Genomic DNA, 15,175 nt, shown 5'->3' on the forward strand with positions numbered 1-15,175 from the left:
CAAGCCCTGTACCAATAACATGATTGATTTCAAAATATCATAATGTAGAGGGAATCTCCCCAATTCTGATAGTACAGCAAAATTTGTACTTTTCTTCTGTACACCAAGAATACATTTAGAATATTTTTGATGAAGCTGTGTATGTATGTAGTGTATGTAGTGTATGTAGTGTATGTATGTATGTATGTATGTATGTATGTATGTATGTATGTGGATTCTGTCAAATGAAGGTAATCTATTCTTAATCAAGCTCAGCACACTATATCAATATATTGTTCTGTGCAAACTGGGGGGAAAATAGAAAAAAGAAGAAAAAAAGAAAGAGTAAAACAATGATAATTTTATCACTTCGTTTAGGTTGCATGATATAAAATGTTATATGATTATGCAAACAATAGTGTAATGCAAAGTTAAATGTCACTGTTCCCTTTGAATAATCATAATTCCCCCCATTTCTACAAATTTGTGTATTTAATAAAAGTTACAATATGTTAGTGGGATTTTTGTTATTATAAATGCATGCTTGATATGCCCACGAGATTCCAGAATGTTGGTAGTATAAAATGTTCAATATCTGACTCTTCTAAAAGCTAGGTTGTTTTGGTGTACTACACCGTCGATTTCTATATAATGTATTACACATTCTTAGCAAGTTGTGTACAAACGATCATCTCGTACGCTGAATACACAAACGTGTAGTTTTCTGCTGACGAGGATTTTCAATGCTTTTGTGGTATGTCTATAGACTACCTGCTTTTCATCACAAAGTATATATAGATAACACGGTCAGCAAATTATTATTCTCACTGAACGTGCCTTAAAACTATTGTAATTATGCAGAAAATTTTAATGATTCAAGTGCGTGAATGTAGGATTATGTGTACCATAGTTATACTTTCATGACAGTTTCTCGATCGAGAGTAATATGAAGGCATCTTTTCGAAAGAATTTGGTGGCCGTGAAAACGGCCGTTTGTTTTTGAGTGTCAGACGATGAAATTTAAGCTCGCTCGCCGCGGATACGTCTGGCCAGCTGAATATCCTTGGGCATGATGGTCACCCTCTTGGCGTGGATAGCGCACAAGTTGGTATCCTCAAAGAGTCCTACAAGGTAGGCCTCGCTGGCTTCCTGGAGGGCCATAACGGCAGAACTCTGGAAACGCAAATCGGTCTTAAAGTCCTGTGCAATTTCACGGACCAGACGCTGGAATGGAAGTTTCCTGATGAGAAGCTCAGTGCTTTTCTGGTATCTTCTGATCTCACGAAGAGCGACAGTTCCTGGCCTGTATCTGTGGGGCTTCTTGACGCCACCGGTGGCTGGGGCGCTCTTACGAGCGGCCTTTGTAGCCAGCTGTTTTCGTGGGGCTTTGCCTCCAGTAGATTTTCTTGCGGTCTGCTTTGTACGTGCCATCTTCTCCTGATTCGGATAAATGAAATGGCCGATCTAGACCACTAGGGTTTATAAGCAAATCGAAATCGGCGCGCTCCTATCTAACGGCACTTGTCATTGGTCAGCGGTTCTGAAAGACACTCTGCGATTAGCGGCTTGTATGCAGCGTTGATTGGTCTTGACTAGAGACATTTCAATCCACCTTTTTGCACAGAATTAACAAACATGAAAAAAGAAAGACAACGATGAATTAAGGGGAAAGGAGGGGATTCAGGGTAGAATTTTAAGCATTTATATATGTGGACTACAAAAGTATGCAAAGACAAGTACATATTATACATTAAAATGAGATATTTTTATTCGGATTTATTCACCAAGCAAGGGCTCTCAGGTAGCATGTACAATTGTCATTGTACATATGTACAAGTTTCATTGCATTATACATATACACACACACACACACACACACACACACACACACAGGTGTATACACATCATTATTAACGGATTTCTATATTGACATTGGTCTGAAATTGTGATTCATAATTAAACATGCACAGTACAACACGGATGCAAATATGGGAAGTAAAAATGAAACAGTATAAAATGCTGTCCTGAATACAGAGGGTGCCAAGGGATGGCGCCTGTGCCCATATGCAGTCAATCAGACTGGCAGTCTTGTACTCTTAAGTATTGAAGACAGTTCATTCCTACAGATATGTGTAGAAATCAAAATGGACAATTTTTGAGAACATACATAGAATTTTGTCTTTTCTCCATTTTTTGTATGTTGCATTATCAAATTTGTAATAATAAACATTTAACATTGAGGTTGCAAAATAGTATTCGACAAAAGCAGTCCTCAAATATATTTGGATTGAGATGAAAACACTTACATATTGGATTCTCAGGAATCATTTTAATTCTTGGAATTTACAAAATATTGGAAAAAAGTCATTAAGGTTTTGTTAATTGAAATATATTAGTTGCGACTAACACCATTGGCATATGATTTGATGTTATTCGTGCTAGTTAGTTGAGACTAATTAGTAAATAGCTTTGTAAATTTTTCAAGACCCCAAATCCTATACTTCACTGTCATATCATAACAAAAACATGCAGTGCATTTGAGCATTGGATAACTTTTTAAAATGTGTAAGTGTTTATTTCATTTCGAAGGTTAAATCTGAGGTATTGTCACTCTGTTCGTGATATAACCCACTTTTTGTCACTGTTAGACACTGATCAGATATTTATTTGGTGAATTCAAGCTAGCTTTACTCAAAGGAATGAGGAATCAATGAAGTGGGTACTATACTATACTACATTGCTATAATTATATATATAATAATAATAGATATATATATGTGTGTGTGTGTGTGAATTTTGAACTCTTTTTTTTTCTCAGTTGTCATAATATTATTTATCATGTCACCAGTCTCGATCTTATTTCTTATCCAACAACTTGGAAGTCAGAACAGAATAAACGTTAAAAAGCAAATGGCTTGCATCAGTATTCACTTATTAAATGATGGAGAAATGTGTTTCTCTCACACGTGTAAGAAAGGCATCTTTTCTAAAAATGTTGGTAGCCCTAAAAAGGGCTTTTGTTAAAGGAGTAAACACTCTGCAGGAAATTGCAAGAGTGCTTATTTCTTGGCGGCTGCTTTTTTAGGAGTCTTGGATTTCTTGGCGACGGCCTTCTTGGGGGTCTTGGCCTTCTTGGGGGCTTTGGCGGCGGCGGGCTTCTTGGGGGACTTGGCTGCCGTCTTCTTCTTGGGAGTCTTGGCCTTCTTGGGCGCAGCTGGTTTCTTTGGAGTCTTCTTGACCTTTTTCTCTCCGGCAGCCTTCTTGGGCTTGGCAGCAGCAGCCTTCTTAGGTTTGGCAGCCTTTGGTTTGGCTACTTTCTTAGCTTTAGGCTTCTGCTCAGCCTTGGGCTTGTCTCCAAGCTTGAAGGAACCGCTGGCGCCTGTACCCTTGGCTTGCTTCAAAGCACCTTTTTTGACTCCATTTTTAAGGGCCATTCTGAGATGGGCATTGATGGATTTGGCGTCATTGCCCAGTTTATAGTTGGCCATCACGTACTTGAGAATGGCTTGTTTAGATGATCCGCCACGCTCTTTCAGTGACCCAAGGGCAGCCTTGATCATGTCGATGTACTTGGGGTGCGCTGCGGGCACCTTGGGCTTGGAAACCTTCTTTTTTGCTGGAGCTGCTGTATCTGCCATGACTGCGTACGACACGAGAACAGTAAATACTAGTCGCTCGGAACGCACTCGCTGTTTTGTTTACATCGAGCGCGGACCTCCTTGAAAACATCCAATCTGTCGGTGTGTGTATCGTGTTGTCTCGGTGTGCTTTGATGTTAAAGTCTTTGCATTCGAGTTGCGCCTCAACAAAGGAATATCAGCCGTAAATGTTATCACAACCCTCCTACGGAAGCATATTAGGGCCGCAGCAGTATCTTTTTTTAGTGTGTTATAACAAATTAATGATTTGTTAAAACAGATTAATAATTGGTTATTAACAGATTATTAATTTGTTATAACAGATTATTAATTTGTTATAACGAATTAGTAATTTGTTATTATAACAAATTACTAATTTGTTATTACAACAAATTACTAATTTGCATGACATATATATATAACACTTGATTGTATGTGCACGTATGTAAATATTTTTTTTATTTTATTTTTTTTTTTTTTATTACCATTTCACAAAGAAGGATAAATTGACTTGGTTGATGATGAATGAAAACAAACCAGTTGAAATTGAGTGAATATCTAGTTAGAACTTTGAGAAAAAGAGGTAATGCTGCTATAGAACTGCAAAAATCCTTTTAGTTTATTATTCCTATTTTGGTATAACACTGATGTTGTCCATTTACTAAATTTTGTATACACCCGATTTGTACTAAAATGTTTCCCCATATGCTGCATCTATACCTGTATACACTCAAGGATCAAAAGTATTTCTGCACTGCTAAGTCTATACAATGCACTTAATAATACAAATTTTAAAGCATTGATAGAACTATTTCTACCTCAGCCATCACCATAAAAATTTCACAAATCATGCATAGTCACTTAGATTTAAATCTTGGGGTTTTTTTTTGGTGTGTGTCCCCCCCCCCCCCCCCTCCCTCCCTCCTATATGTGTTACAGTTTTTAATACTCACTAGGATAATCATGTTGTAAGAACTTTATTTGAAATTAATCTTACACATTTCATATCAATGAGCATGCATTTTAGAATTCATAAATCATCCCACAAAAAACGTATAAGAAATAACAATAAACATTTGTCATGAATCTTGAGTATATTCTGCACATATTCTGAAAATTTCATAATGATAACACTAATTTTCAAATGTTGGTAGTAAAGTGTTTAAAATCCGAAAGTCGTAATGAAATGAATATATAGTGAAAATTAGCAGTGTCGAAGAAATAGTTTTGACCCTTGAGTGTAGTTTGTCGTTAACATGTTGTAATCTTTTCTGATATTAATTCTTTCTTTATGATTATGTCCTCTGCACCCAAAATTGGAATAAACTCATCTTGTGCACCAACCTAATATGACAACAGACAGAATAAACTCTTGTTCAGATTATCTAAACTTAGTATAAATATTCTATATATCAAGTTTATAACATTGAGACTGAGTCTTTAAGGGATGAATATGACTGAAGTTATATGTTGTGATGGACTTTTAGTTAGAAGGAATTTCCACCAAGCAATGTTACGGTACTCAATACATACTGAAATAGATATGACATATGTGTTAAGTAAATATATTCATATATGTATGTGTTAAACGATAACAAATACCCAATAAGTGCCTTGAGTAATAATTGCTAAATATATAATATTGCGTAGTACGCCTTCAGCAACACATCATGAGCTCAGCATCTGACATAGGATGCAAAGAGTTTCGTAATCTTCGCCATTTAAAAGCCAGTTGAAACAAGTTTATTGAACAGGGTCAAGTTTTTGAATAGGTAACAAAGTGCTCCGTATTTTCAGACACAATAATTCTCTGGTGGATGCATATTTCATCTTCAACTTCACGAAGTGCACAATTCATGCTGCAGATTCTTAACGTTGGATTTAATTGTAAACATGAACACATGTCAATATAGCAATCACAAAATAGTCATCTTTTGACCAAATAGTGGGTTGGGTTGTTGTTGTTTTTTCTGTCTGGAAACTCAATACTTTTTCGAATGCATGTACTGTAAAATTGTACTTCTTATTCTTTGTTTTCATTTCGTCTACCTATTTTAAATCTATTCAAAAATGGCTAAAACGGGACTATTTAATCACTTGTCAGCCTTGTTTTATACGAAATCTCGTTTTATTTTTTGGTATTTAAGTAAAATGAAGTCAATTTACCGAATGGAAGGTCACATGTTCTCATGATTTCGATACAAGGCTATATAGCCCAATTCCAACTTCTGGACATCATAGGATGCAATTTACAAGTCCCTCATTTATTAGGAATTTTAGAATTCAAAATAATACATATATCAACCCACGTCTTGCATCCATTGTTGTTTTTTGTTTGTATTTCTTTGAAGTGTAGGTGTACTGGATATATATCATATTGGATATTGTCAACTTGGAAATCATTCCCTATTTCTCAGTTTTGACATTTTCATTGACAATCAACGCATTTAGAGGTGTCTTTTCAAAAAAGGTTGGTGGCCGTGAAAACGGCCGTTTGTTTGTTTGTTTGCTTCAAGCAGACTTTTTACTTGCTGGCGGGTTTCTGGGTCTTCTTGGGCAGGAGCACGGCCTGGATGTTGGGCAGGACACCACCCTGGGCGATGGTCACGCCGGACAGAAGTTTGTTCAACTCCTCGTCGTTGCGGATGGCCAGCTGCAGGTGACGGGGAATGATTCTGGTCTTCTTGTTGTCACGGGCAGCGTTGCCTGCCAATTCCAAGACTTCGGCGGCCAAGTACTCTAGAACGGCGGCCAGGTACACGGGGGCGCCGGCTCCCACTCTCTCGGCGTAGTTACCCTTCCTCAGCAGACGGTGGATACGACCCACGGGAAACTGAAGTCCCGCACGGGAAGATCGGCTCTTTGCCTTTCCCTTCACTTTTCCTCCTTTACCACGTCCTGACATCTTTTTTTTTTATAGGTTGTAAGCTGAACAAAGCAAAGCAACGAATAACTCAAGCCATCACAACATTTACCCTTTTAAACGCGCAGTCGGATTCAACTGTACAGCCAATAGTGGCAATCGTATTTCTCGTATCTTGGCGCAGACCGACTGATTTAATGTTTACAAGGAGGTCCGTAATGCGCCTGTCTGCCGTTATCCGACCGTGTGATATATAAGGCAGCGCGGCCAATTGCCAAACTCATAGTTTTCAGTTTGATTTCAATCTGTAAACATGCCACCCAAAGCCGGATCTAAAGGAGCCAAGAAAGCCGCCACTAAGGCGAAGGCCCAGAGAACTGGGGACAAGAAAAAGCGCAGGAAGAGGAGGGAATCCTATGCCATCTACATTTACAAAGTCCTGAAGCAGGTCCACCCAGACACTGGCGTTTCCAGCAAAGCCATGAGCATCATGAACTCATTTGTCAATGACATTTTTGAGAGAATTGCTGCTGAAGCTTCCCGCCTGGCCCACTACAACAAACGCTCAACCATCACCAGCAGAGAAATCCAGACCGCTGTCCGTCTTCTCTTGCCCGGTGAATTGGCCAAGCACGCCGTCTCTGAGGGTACCAAGGCTGTCACCAAGTACACCAGCAGCAAGTAAACTGCAAGGACTTGTACCTCAAACTCAAAACGGCCCTTTTCAGGGCCACACAAATTTTTTGAAAAGATACCTATATAACAGCGCATCGAGAAACGTTCTATTAATGAAAGTATGCATAGTACATAAATACTGTCACTGCGTGTTGAAACTACACGCAATGTCAGTGTATATTGAAATGGAGTGCAGAGAATGAATATTACATTATGCATGAACATATGGATAGATATATATATATATAAGTCTATACACATGCACACACAAATGGTTCATTGGTGTCATTCAGCAGCATTGTTTAATGTGCTGTGCTTCTAGGTGTTTAATTTGATATTATATGCATCAATCTTCTATGTTAACCACACTAGACCTGTGTATATATATATATATATATATAAACAACTTGCATGCATATTCATTTTAATAAGAAGTTAACAATTAAACATAACTACACGATACAATTTACACATGTGTACCATATATATGAACATATCTTGTATTATTAATATTATGTTTCTTATAATTATTGTAAATTTGTCATAATATAATATAATTATTGTAACCTACCTGCTAAAGATTGTTGGATTCTGCAATACTTTTGAATGCATGCATCATGATGAGTATTGAGTATGTCCATTGCATATATATATATGGTACACATGTGTAAATTGTATCATGTAGTTATAATGTTTTAATTGTTAATTTGTATATGCCCCCTGAGGGCCCTTGATTGGTGAATAAATAATAAATAAATAAATATATATATATATATATATATATATATATACACACACACACACACACACATATATGAACATCATAATTGTGTACTGGAATTTGGTCCTGTATTGTATTTTGTGATTTGAATCATATATGCCGAGTGTTGGGCCCTAATTTGGAATAAATCGTATCAACGACATATAGATATATCATATATACATATCATTATATATTTCTGATGATTTAGATATTGAACTTTTGTAACACTATCATGTTAATAAATGTATGCAGTGCAGCAATGTGGATTCTGACAGTAGTAGTGCATCTGAATGATTGTCATTTATCTATTTTGTTGTTTCTAGTACGGTGTATTGTTTCAAAAGTGTACATGCCTCCCGAGGGCCCTAAAAATTGGTGAAATAAACATAAATTCATAAATAAATGATAACTTCCAACTTGAAAATCATTTAGTACTTTGCCTCCATTTGAACAGAGGAAAATGATACGATATATGTGCCAAATAGGAAGCGGTTGCTATTTTAGCATTTCTAGAGATCTCTTATTTATTATAATCATTATTAATGTAATTCCAGACATGGTATGTGGGTTGGTTTTTTTTTAGATAATCAGAACCTTGCATCATCATGTGGTATCTTTTGTAACGCATGGATTAGCATTACCTACTCGATCCAAACCAGTGTTATTATATAATAAGTAATGTGCAATGTATCAAAGGGACATTAGCTGTCATTTATTCACCCAAAATTGAATTTAAATGAAAATTGTTCTACATTATATATCTCAGTAATAACACCAGTATTTCAAACACCTTTTAACCTCAAAGCAGGCACATGAATAGGTAGTGTTGGTGATTAAATATTTAATATTATTGTCTTATCTTGTTTCCTATACAAAATAAATGTTGTTATTAGTCATTAATGTACAGATTCCTATGCCATTGAGAGAGAGGAAGAAAAAGGTTGCCATCACTTTCACAGCAAATGAATACCCCTTTAAATTTTTCAAACACATTTTGTCTGCACTCGTGTGTTATTGCAAGATGCCTGGAGTAAGAAATATAAAAAACAAAACTGTCCCTCCCTTAGTGCTTTGTGTACTCCCAATATGAAAAGAAATCAAGTAATGAATTAAAATTTCACAACTACATACACAAGATTGCATTCAGTAAAGTTGTATATGTTAATCGTGTTTGGCGTGCAGTGGGCAAGCATGAGGGTATATATTTATGAACAATGCAAGCTAATTACGTATGCATCCCAGATAAAGTGTGCAAGTAATTAACCTGGCAATATCCTCAACTGTTAATCGTTAAGCAATCTGCACTGCAAATGAAATGAAAACAATAACCGTTTCTCAAAGTCGTTTCATAGAGATGTCTTTTCAAAGAATTTTGGTGGCCGTTAAAACGGCCGTTTGGTTTTGCGCTGTGAAGCACAAACGATGGTAGAGTTTCTAACCACCGAATCCGTACAGGGTACGTCCCTGTCTCTTGAGGGCGTAGACTACGTCCATGGCTGTGACAGTCTTTCTTTTGGCGTGCTCGGTGTAGGTGACAGCATCACGAATGACGTTCTCAAGGAAAACTTTCAACACACCACGGGTCTCCTCATAAATGAGTCCAGAGATACGTTTGACTCCACCTCTACGTGCAAGACGACGGATGGCGGGCTTGGTGATACCCTGGATGTTATCTCTAAGGACCTTCCTGTGACGCTTGGCGCCCCCCTTTCCAAGACCTTTTCCTCCTTTGCCTCTTCCTGACATCTTTGCTTATCAATAGACAAGTTCTGAATAACCTTCCGACGAGGCGCTCGTGTTTATATAGCTCTAATTGACGACCCGTTAGAGCGCATTAAACCTTGAAACTTTGGCGGACACCAAAGAAGTGCTGTTAACTACATAGTGATTGGTTCTCGCTAAACGCGCCTACCTGTGTATGTTTACATTCACTAATATATACATCTACAGTCTATCTACATAAAAATGATTAAATAAAAAATACTTATTTCGATCCCTGTATGAACATAGAACATATTTTATTTTCCAATCAAAGGCCCTCAAGGGGCAGCATGAAAATATATACAAATACTGTACTATATACATATACAAGTAAGAAAGAAGTGATTACATAACACATAGTTACATGCAAATACAGTGTCATATATTGTTCAAAATAAATTTTCCAGTTCTGTTTAAAATAGATGGCTCTTCAGAACAAAATATGCAAATGAATTTTTGTTCATCATTAAGTTTAGTAAAAAAAAAAAAAAAAAAAAAAAAAAATTAACTGTTTTTTCTATAGCACCACAACATCAACAAACTTTTCACATCAAAAAATGAATCTCATCACCTAATGAACCGGAGTTGCATTTGTTACATATTCGTTCATTCCTAGTAATACCAGAATATCTACCAACTTCAGTCATCAATTTATGAGCTGATATCCGTAACTTACAAATAGATCTTCTAATATCAAAATTTTTAATTTTATTAAGATAGTTCTCAAAACCACAGTGCTCCTTAGTTTGAAATAAGTGCACAGTTTCCCATCAATTAATTTATTTCGAGTATTGTACCAGGTTTCAGTGTATTTACCACAGAGTAGTTTCTTTACAATTTTCTTAAATCTATACAGACTAAAATCGGATATCCAATTTTAACAGTTAATTTTTTTTTTACCAAACTCAATGATGAACAAAAATTCATTTACATACTATGTTCTGAAGAGCCATCTATTCTAAATATAACTGGAAAATTTATTTTGAACAATATATGACATTATTTGTATATAACTATGTGTTATGTAATCACTTCTTTCTTTACTTGTATAATATGTATATGTACATTATTTGTATGTATTTTCATGCTGTCCCTTGAGGGCCCTTGATTGGAAAATAAAATATGTTCTATGTTCATATTCTAAAGCTTTTTCTACGTCTAGTGAGTACCATGATAGTTCATTGTTGCAATGTAAACATTTACTACAGTAGATAAGCATCCTAATAATAAATATTTTATCAAATTCATTTAGGTTTTCAAGCCCTGTACCAATAACATGATTGATTTCAAAATATCATAATGTAGAGGGAATCTCCCCAATTCTGATAGTACAGCAAAATTTGTACTTTTCTTCTGTACACCAAGAATACATTTAGAATATTTTTGATGAAGCTGTGTATGTATGTAGTGTATGTAGTGTATGTAGTGTATGTATGTATGTATGTATGTATGTATGTATGTATGTATGTGGATTCTGTCAAATGAAGGTAATCTATTCTTAATCAAGCTCAGCACACTATATCAATATATTGTTCTGTGCAAACTGGGGGGAAAATAGAAAAAAGAAGAAAAAAAGAAAGAGTAAAACAATGATAATTTTATCACTTCGTTTAGGTTGCATGATATAAAATGTTATATGATTATGCAAACAATAGTGTAATGCAAAGTTAAATGTCACTGTTCCCTTTGAATAATCATAATTCCCCCCATTTCTACAAATTTGTGTATTTAATAAAAGTTACAATATGTTAGTGGGATTTTTGTTATTATAAATGCATGCTTGATATGCCCACGAGATTCCAGAATGTTGGTAGTATAAAATGTTCAATATCTGACTCTTCTAAAAGCTAGGTTGTTTTGGTGTACTACACCGTCGATTTCTATATAATGTATTACACATTCTTAGCAAGTTGTGTACAAACGATCATCTCGTACGCTGAATACACAAACGTGTAGTTTTCTGCTGACGAGGATTTTCAATGCTTTTGTGGTATGTCTATAGACTACCTGCTTTTCATCACAAAGTATATATAGATAACACGGTCAGCAAATTATTATTCTCACTGAACGTGCCTTAAAACTATTGTAATTATGCAGAAAATTTTAATGATTCAAGTGCGTGAATGTAGGATTATGTGTACCATAGTTATACTTTCATGACAGTTTCTCGATCGAGAGTAATATGAAGGCATCTTTTCGAAAGAATTTGGTGGCCGTGAAAACGGCCGTTTGTTTTTGAGTGTCAGACGATGAAATTTAAGCTCGCTCGCCGCGGATACGTCTGGCCAGCTGAATATCCTTGGGCATGATGGTCACCCTCTTGGCGTGGATAGCGCACAAGTTGGTATCCTCAAAGAGTCCTACAAGGTAGGCCTCGCTGGCTTCCTGGAGGGCCATAACGGCAGAACTCTGGAAACGCAAATCGGTCTTAAAGTCCTGTGCAATTTCACGGACCAGACGCTGGAATGGAAGTTTCCTGATGAGAAGCTCAGTGCTTTTCTGGTATCTTCTGATCTCACGAAGAGCGACAGTTCCTGGCCTGTATCTGTGGGGCTTCTTGACGCCACCGGTGGCTGGGGCGCTCTTACGAGCGGCCTTTGTAGCCAGCTGTTTTCGTGGGGCTTTGCCTCCAGTAGATTTTCTTGCGGTCTGCTTTGTACGTGCCATCTTCTCCTGATTCGGATAAATGAAATGGCCGATCTAGACCACTAGGGTTTATAAGCAAATCGAAATCGGCGCGCTCCTATCTAACGGCACTTGTCATTGGTCAGCGGTTCTGAAAGACACTCTGCGATTAGCGGCTTGTATGCAGCGTTGATTGGTCTTGACTAGAGACATTTCAATCCACCTTTTTGCACAGAATTAACAAACATGAAAAAAGAAAGACAACGATGAATTAAGGGGAAAGGAGGGGATTCAGGGTAGAATTTTAAGCATTTATATATGTGGACTACAAAAGTATGCAAAGACAAGTACATATTATACATTAAAATGAGATATTTTTATTCGGATTTATTCACCAAGCAAGGGCTCTCAGGTAGCATGTACAATTGTCATTGTACATATGTACAAGTTTCATTGCATTATACATATACACACACACACACACACACACACACACACACACAGGTGTATACACATCATTATTAACGGATTTCTATATTGACATTGGTCTGAAATTGTGATTCATAATTAAACATGCACAGTACAACACGGATGCAAATATGGGAAGTAAAAATGAAACAGTATAAAATGCTGTCCTGAATACAGAGGGTGCCAAGGGATGGCGCCTGTGCCCATATGCAGTCAATCAGACTGGCAGTCTTGTACTCTTAAGTATTGAAGACAGTTCATTCCTACAGATATGTGTAGAAATCAAAATGGACAATTTTTGAGAACATACATAGAATTTTGTCTTTTCTCCATTTTTTGTATGTTGCATTATCAAATTTGTAATAATAAACATTTAACATTGAGGTTGCAAAATAGTATTCGACAAAAGCAGTCCTCAAATATATTTGGATTGAGATGAAAACACTTACATATTGGATTCTCAGGAATCATTTTAATTCTTGGAATTTACAAAATATTGGAAAAAAGTCATTAAGGTTTTGTTAATTGAAATATATTAGTTGCGACTAACACCATTGGCATATGATTTGATGTTATTCGTGCTAGTTAGTTGAGACTAATTAGTAAATAGCTTTGTAAATTTTTCAAGACCCCAAATCCTATACTTCACTGTCATATCATAACAAAAACATGCAGTGCATTTGAGCATTGGATAACTTTTTAAAATGTGTAAGTGTTTATTTCATTTCGAAGGTTAAATCTGAGGTATTGTCACTCTGTTCGTGATATAACCCACTTTTTGTCACTGTTAGACACTGATCAGATATTTATTTGGTGAATTCAAGCTAGCTTTACTCAAAGGAATGAGGAATCAATGAAGTGGGTACTATACTATACTACATTGCTATAATTATATATATAATAATAATAGATATATATATGTGTGTGTGTGTGTGAATTTTGAACTCTTTTTTTTTCTCAGTTGTCATAATATTATTTATCATGTCACCAGTCTCGATCTTATTTCTTATCCAACAACTTGGAAGTCAGAACAGAATAAACGTTAAAAAGCAAATGGCTTGCATCAGTATTCACTTATTAAATGATGGAGAAATGTGTTTCTCTCACACGTGTAAGAAAGGCATCTTTTCTAAAAATGTTGGTAGCCCTAAAAAGGGCTTTTGTTAAAGGAGTAAACACTCTGCAGGAAATTGCAAGAGTGCTTATTTCTTGGCGGCTGCTTTTTTAGGAGTCTTGGATTTCTTGGCGACGGCCTTCTTGGGGGTCTTGGCCTTCTTGGGGGCTTTGGCGGCGGCGGGCTTCTTGGGGGACTTGGCTGCCGTCTTCTTCTTGGGAGTCTTGGCCTTCTTGGGCGCAGCTGGTTTCTTTGGAGTCTTCTTGACCTTTTTCTCTCCGGCAGCCTTCTTGGGCTTGGCAGCAGCAGCCTTCTTAGGTTTGGCAGCCTTTGGTTTGGCTACTTTCTTAGCTTTAGGCTTCTGCTCAGCCTTGGGCTTGTCTCCAAGCTTGAAGGAACCGCTGGCGCCTGTACCCTTGGCTTGCTTCAAAGCACCTTTTTTGACTCCATTTTTAAGGGCCATTCTGAGATGGGCATTGATGGATTTGGCGTCATTGCCCAGTTTATAGTTGGCCATCACGTACTTGAGAATGGCTTGTTTAGATGATCCGCCACGCTCTTTCAGTGACCCAAGGGCAGCCTTGATCATGTCGATGTACTTGGGGTGCGCTGCGGGCACCTTGGGCTTGGAAACCTTCTTTTTTGCTGGAGCTGCTGTATCTGCCATGACTGCGTACGACACGAGAACAGTAAATACTAGTCGCTCGGAACGCACTCGCTGTTTTGTTTACATCGAGCGCGGACCTCCTTGAAAACATCCAATCTGTCGGTGTGTGTATCGTGTTGTCTCGGTGTGCTTTGATGTTAAAGTCTTTGCATTCGAGTTGCGCCTCAACAAAGGAATATCAGCCGTAAATGTTATCACAACCCTCCTACGGAAGCATATTAGGGCCGCAGCAGTATCTTTTTTTAGTGTGTTATAACAAATTAATGATTTGTTAAAACAGATTAATAATTGGTTATTAACAGATTATTAATTTGTTATAACAGATTATTAATTTGTTATAACGAATTAGTAATTTGTTATTATAACAAATTACTAATTTGTTATTACAACAAATTACTAATTTGCATGACATATATATATAACACTTGATTGTATGTGCACGTATGTAAATATTTTTTTTATTTTATTTTTTTTTTTTTTATTACCATTTCACAAAGAAGGATAAATTGACTTGGTTGATGATGAATGAAAACAAACCAGTTGAAATTGAGTGAATATCTAGTTAGAACTTTGAGAAAAAGAGGTAATGCTGCTATAGAACTGCAAAAATCCTTTTAGTTTA

The 15,175-nt window shown here is 36.7% G+C and overlaps 5 protein-coding genes across 5 annotated transcripts; 1 reads left to right on the plus strand and 4 right to left on the minus strand.

Annotated features, from left to right (window-relative positions):
* Positions 1-1,722: 1,722 nt before the first annotated feature.
* On the minus strand, positions 1,723-3,617 carry LOC125648900 (histone H1-delta-like). The gene has a single exon (XM_056165970.1). It carries the CDS (start codon positions 3,615-3,617, stop codon positions 3,039-3,041), a length of 579 nt encoding a protein of 192 aa, XP_056021945.1. The 3' UTR covers positions 1,723-3,038.
* Positions 3,618-4,577: 960 nt separating this feature from the next.
* LOC125648902 (histone H2A) lies at positions 4,578-6,522 on the minus strand. The gene has a single exon (XM_056165975.1). The coding sequence runs from the start codon at positions 6,520-6,522 to the stop codon at positions 6,142-6,144; it is 381 nt and encodes a 126-aa protein (XP_056021950.1). The 3' UTR covers positions 4,578-6,141.
* A 271-nt stretch (positions 6,523-6,793) lies between these two features.
* LOC130054898 (histone H2B) lies at positions 6,794-9,693 on the plus strand. The gene has a single exon (XM_056165978.1). The coding sequence runs from the start codon at positions 6,794-6,796 to the stop codon at positions 7,163-7,165; it is 372 nt and encodes a 123-aa protein (XP_056021953.1). The 3' UTR covers positions 7,166-9,693.
* On the minus strand, positions 8,743-9,664 carry LOC130054899 (histone H4). Its single transcript, XM_056165979.1, has one exon. It carries the CDS (start codon positions 9,662-9,664, stop codon positions 9,353-9,355), a length of 312 nt encoding a protein of 103 aa, XP_056021954.1. The 3' UTR covers positions 8,743-9,352.
* Positions 9,694-12,658: 2,965 nt separating the features above from the next.
* LOC130054894 (histone H1-delta-like) lies at positions 12,659-15,026 on the minus strand. The gene has a single exon (XM_056165972.1). It carries the CDS (start codon positions 14,551-14,553, stop codon positions 13,975-13,977), a length of 579 nt encoding a protein of 192 aa, XP_056021947.1. The 5' UTR covers positions 14,554-15,026; the 3' UTR covers positions 12,659-13,974.
* Between the last annotated feature and the right edge of the window lie 149 nt (positions 15,027-15,175).

The sequence above is a fragment of the Ostrea edulis genome, chromosome 5 (genome assembly GCF_947568905.1).
Source record: "Ostrea edulis chromosome 5, xbOstEdul1.1, whole genome shotgun sequence".
Lineage (NCBI taxonomy): Eukaryota > Metazoa > Mollusca > Bivalvia > Ostreida > Ostreidae > Ostrea > Ostrea edulis.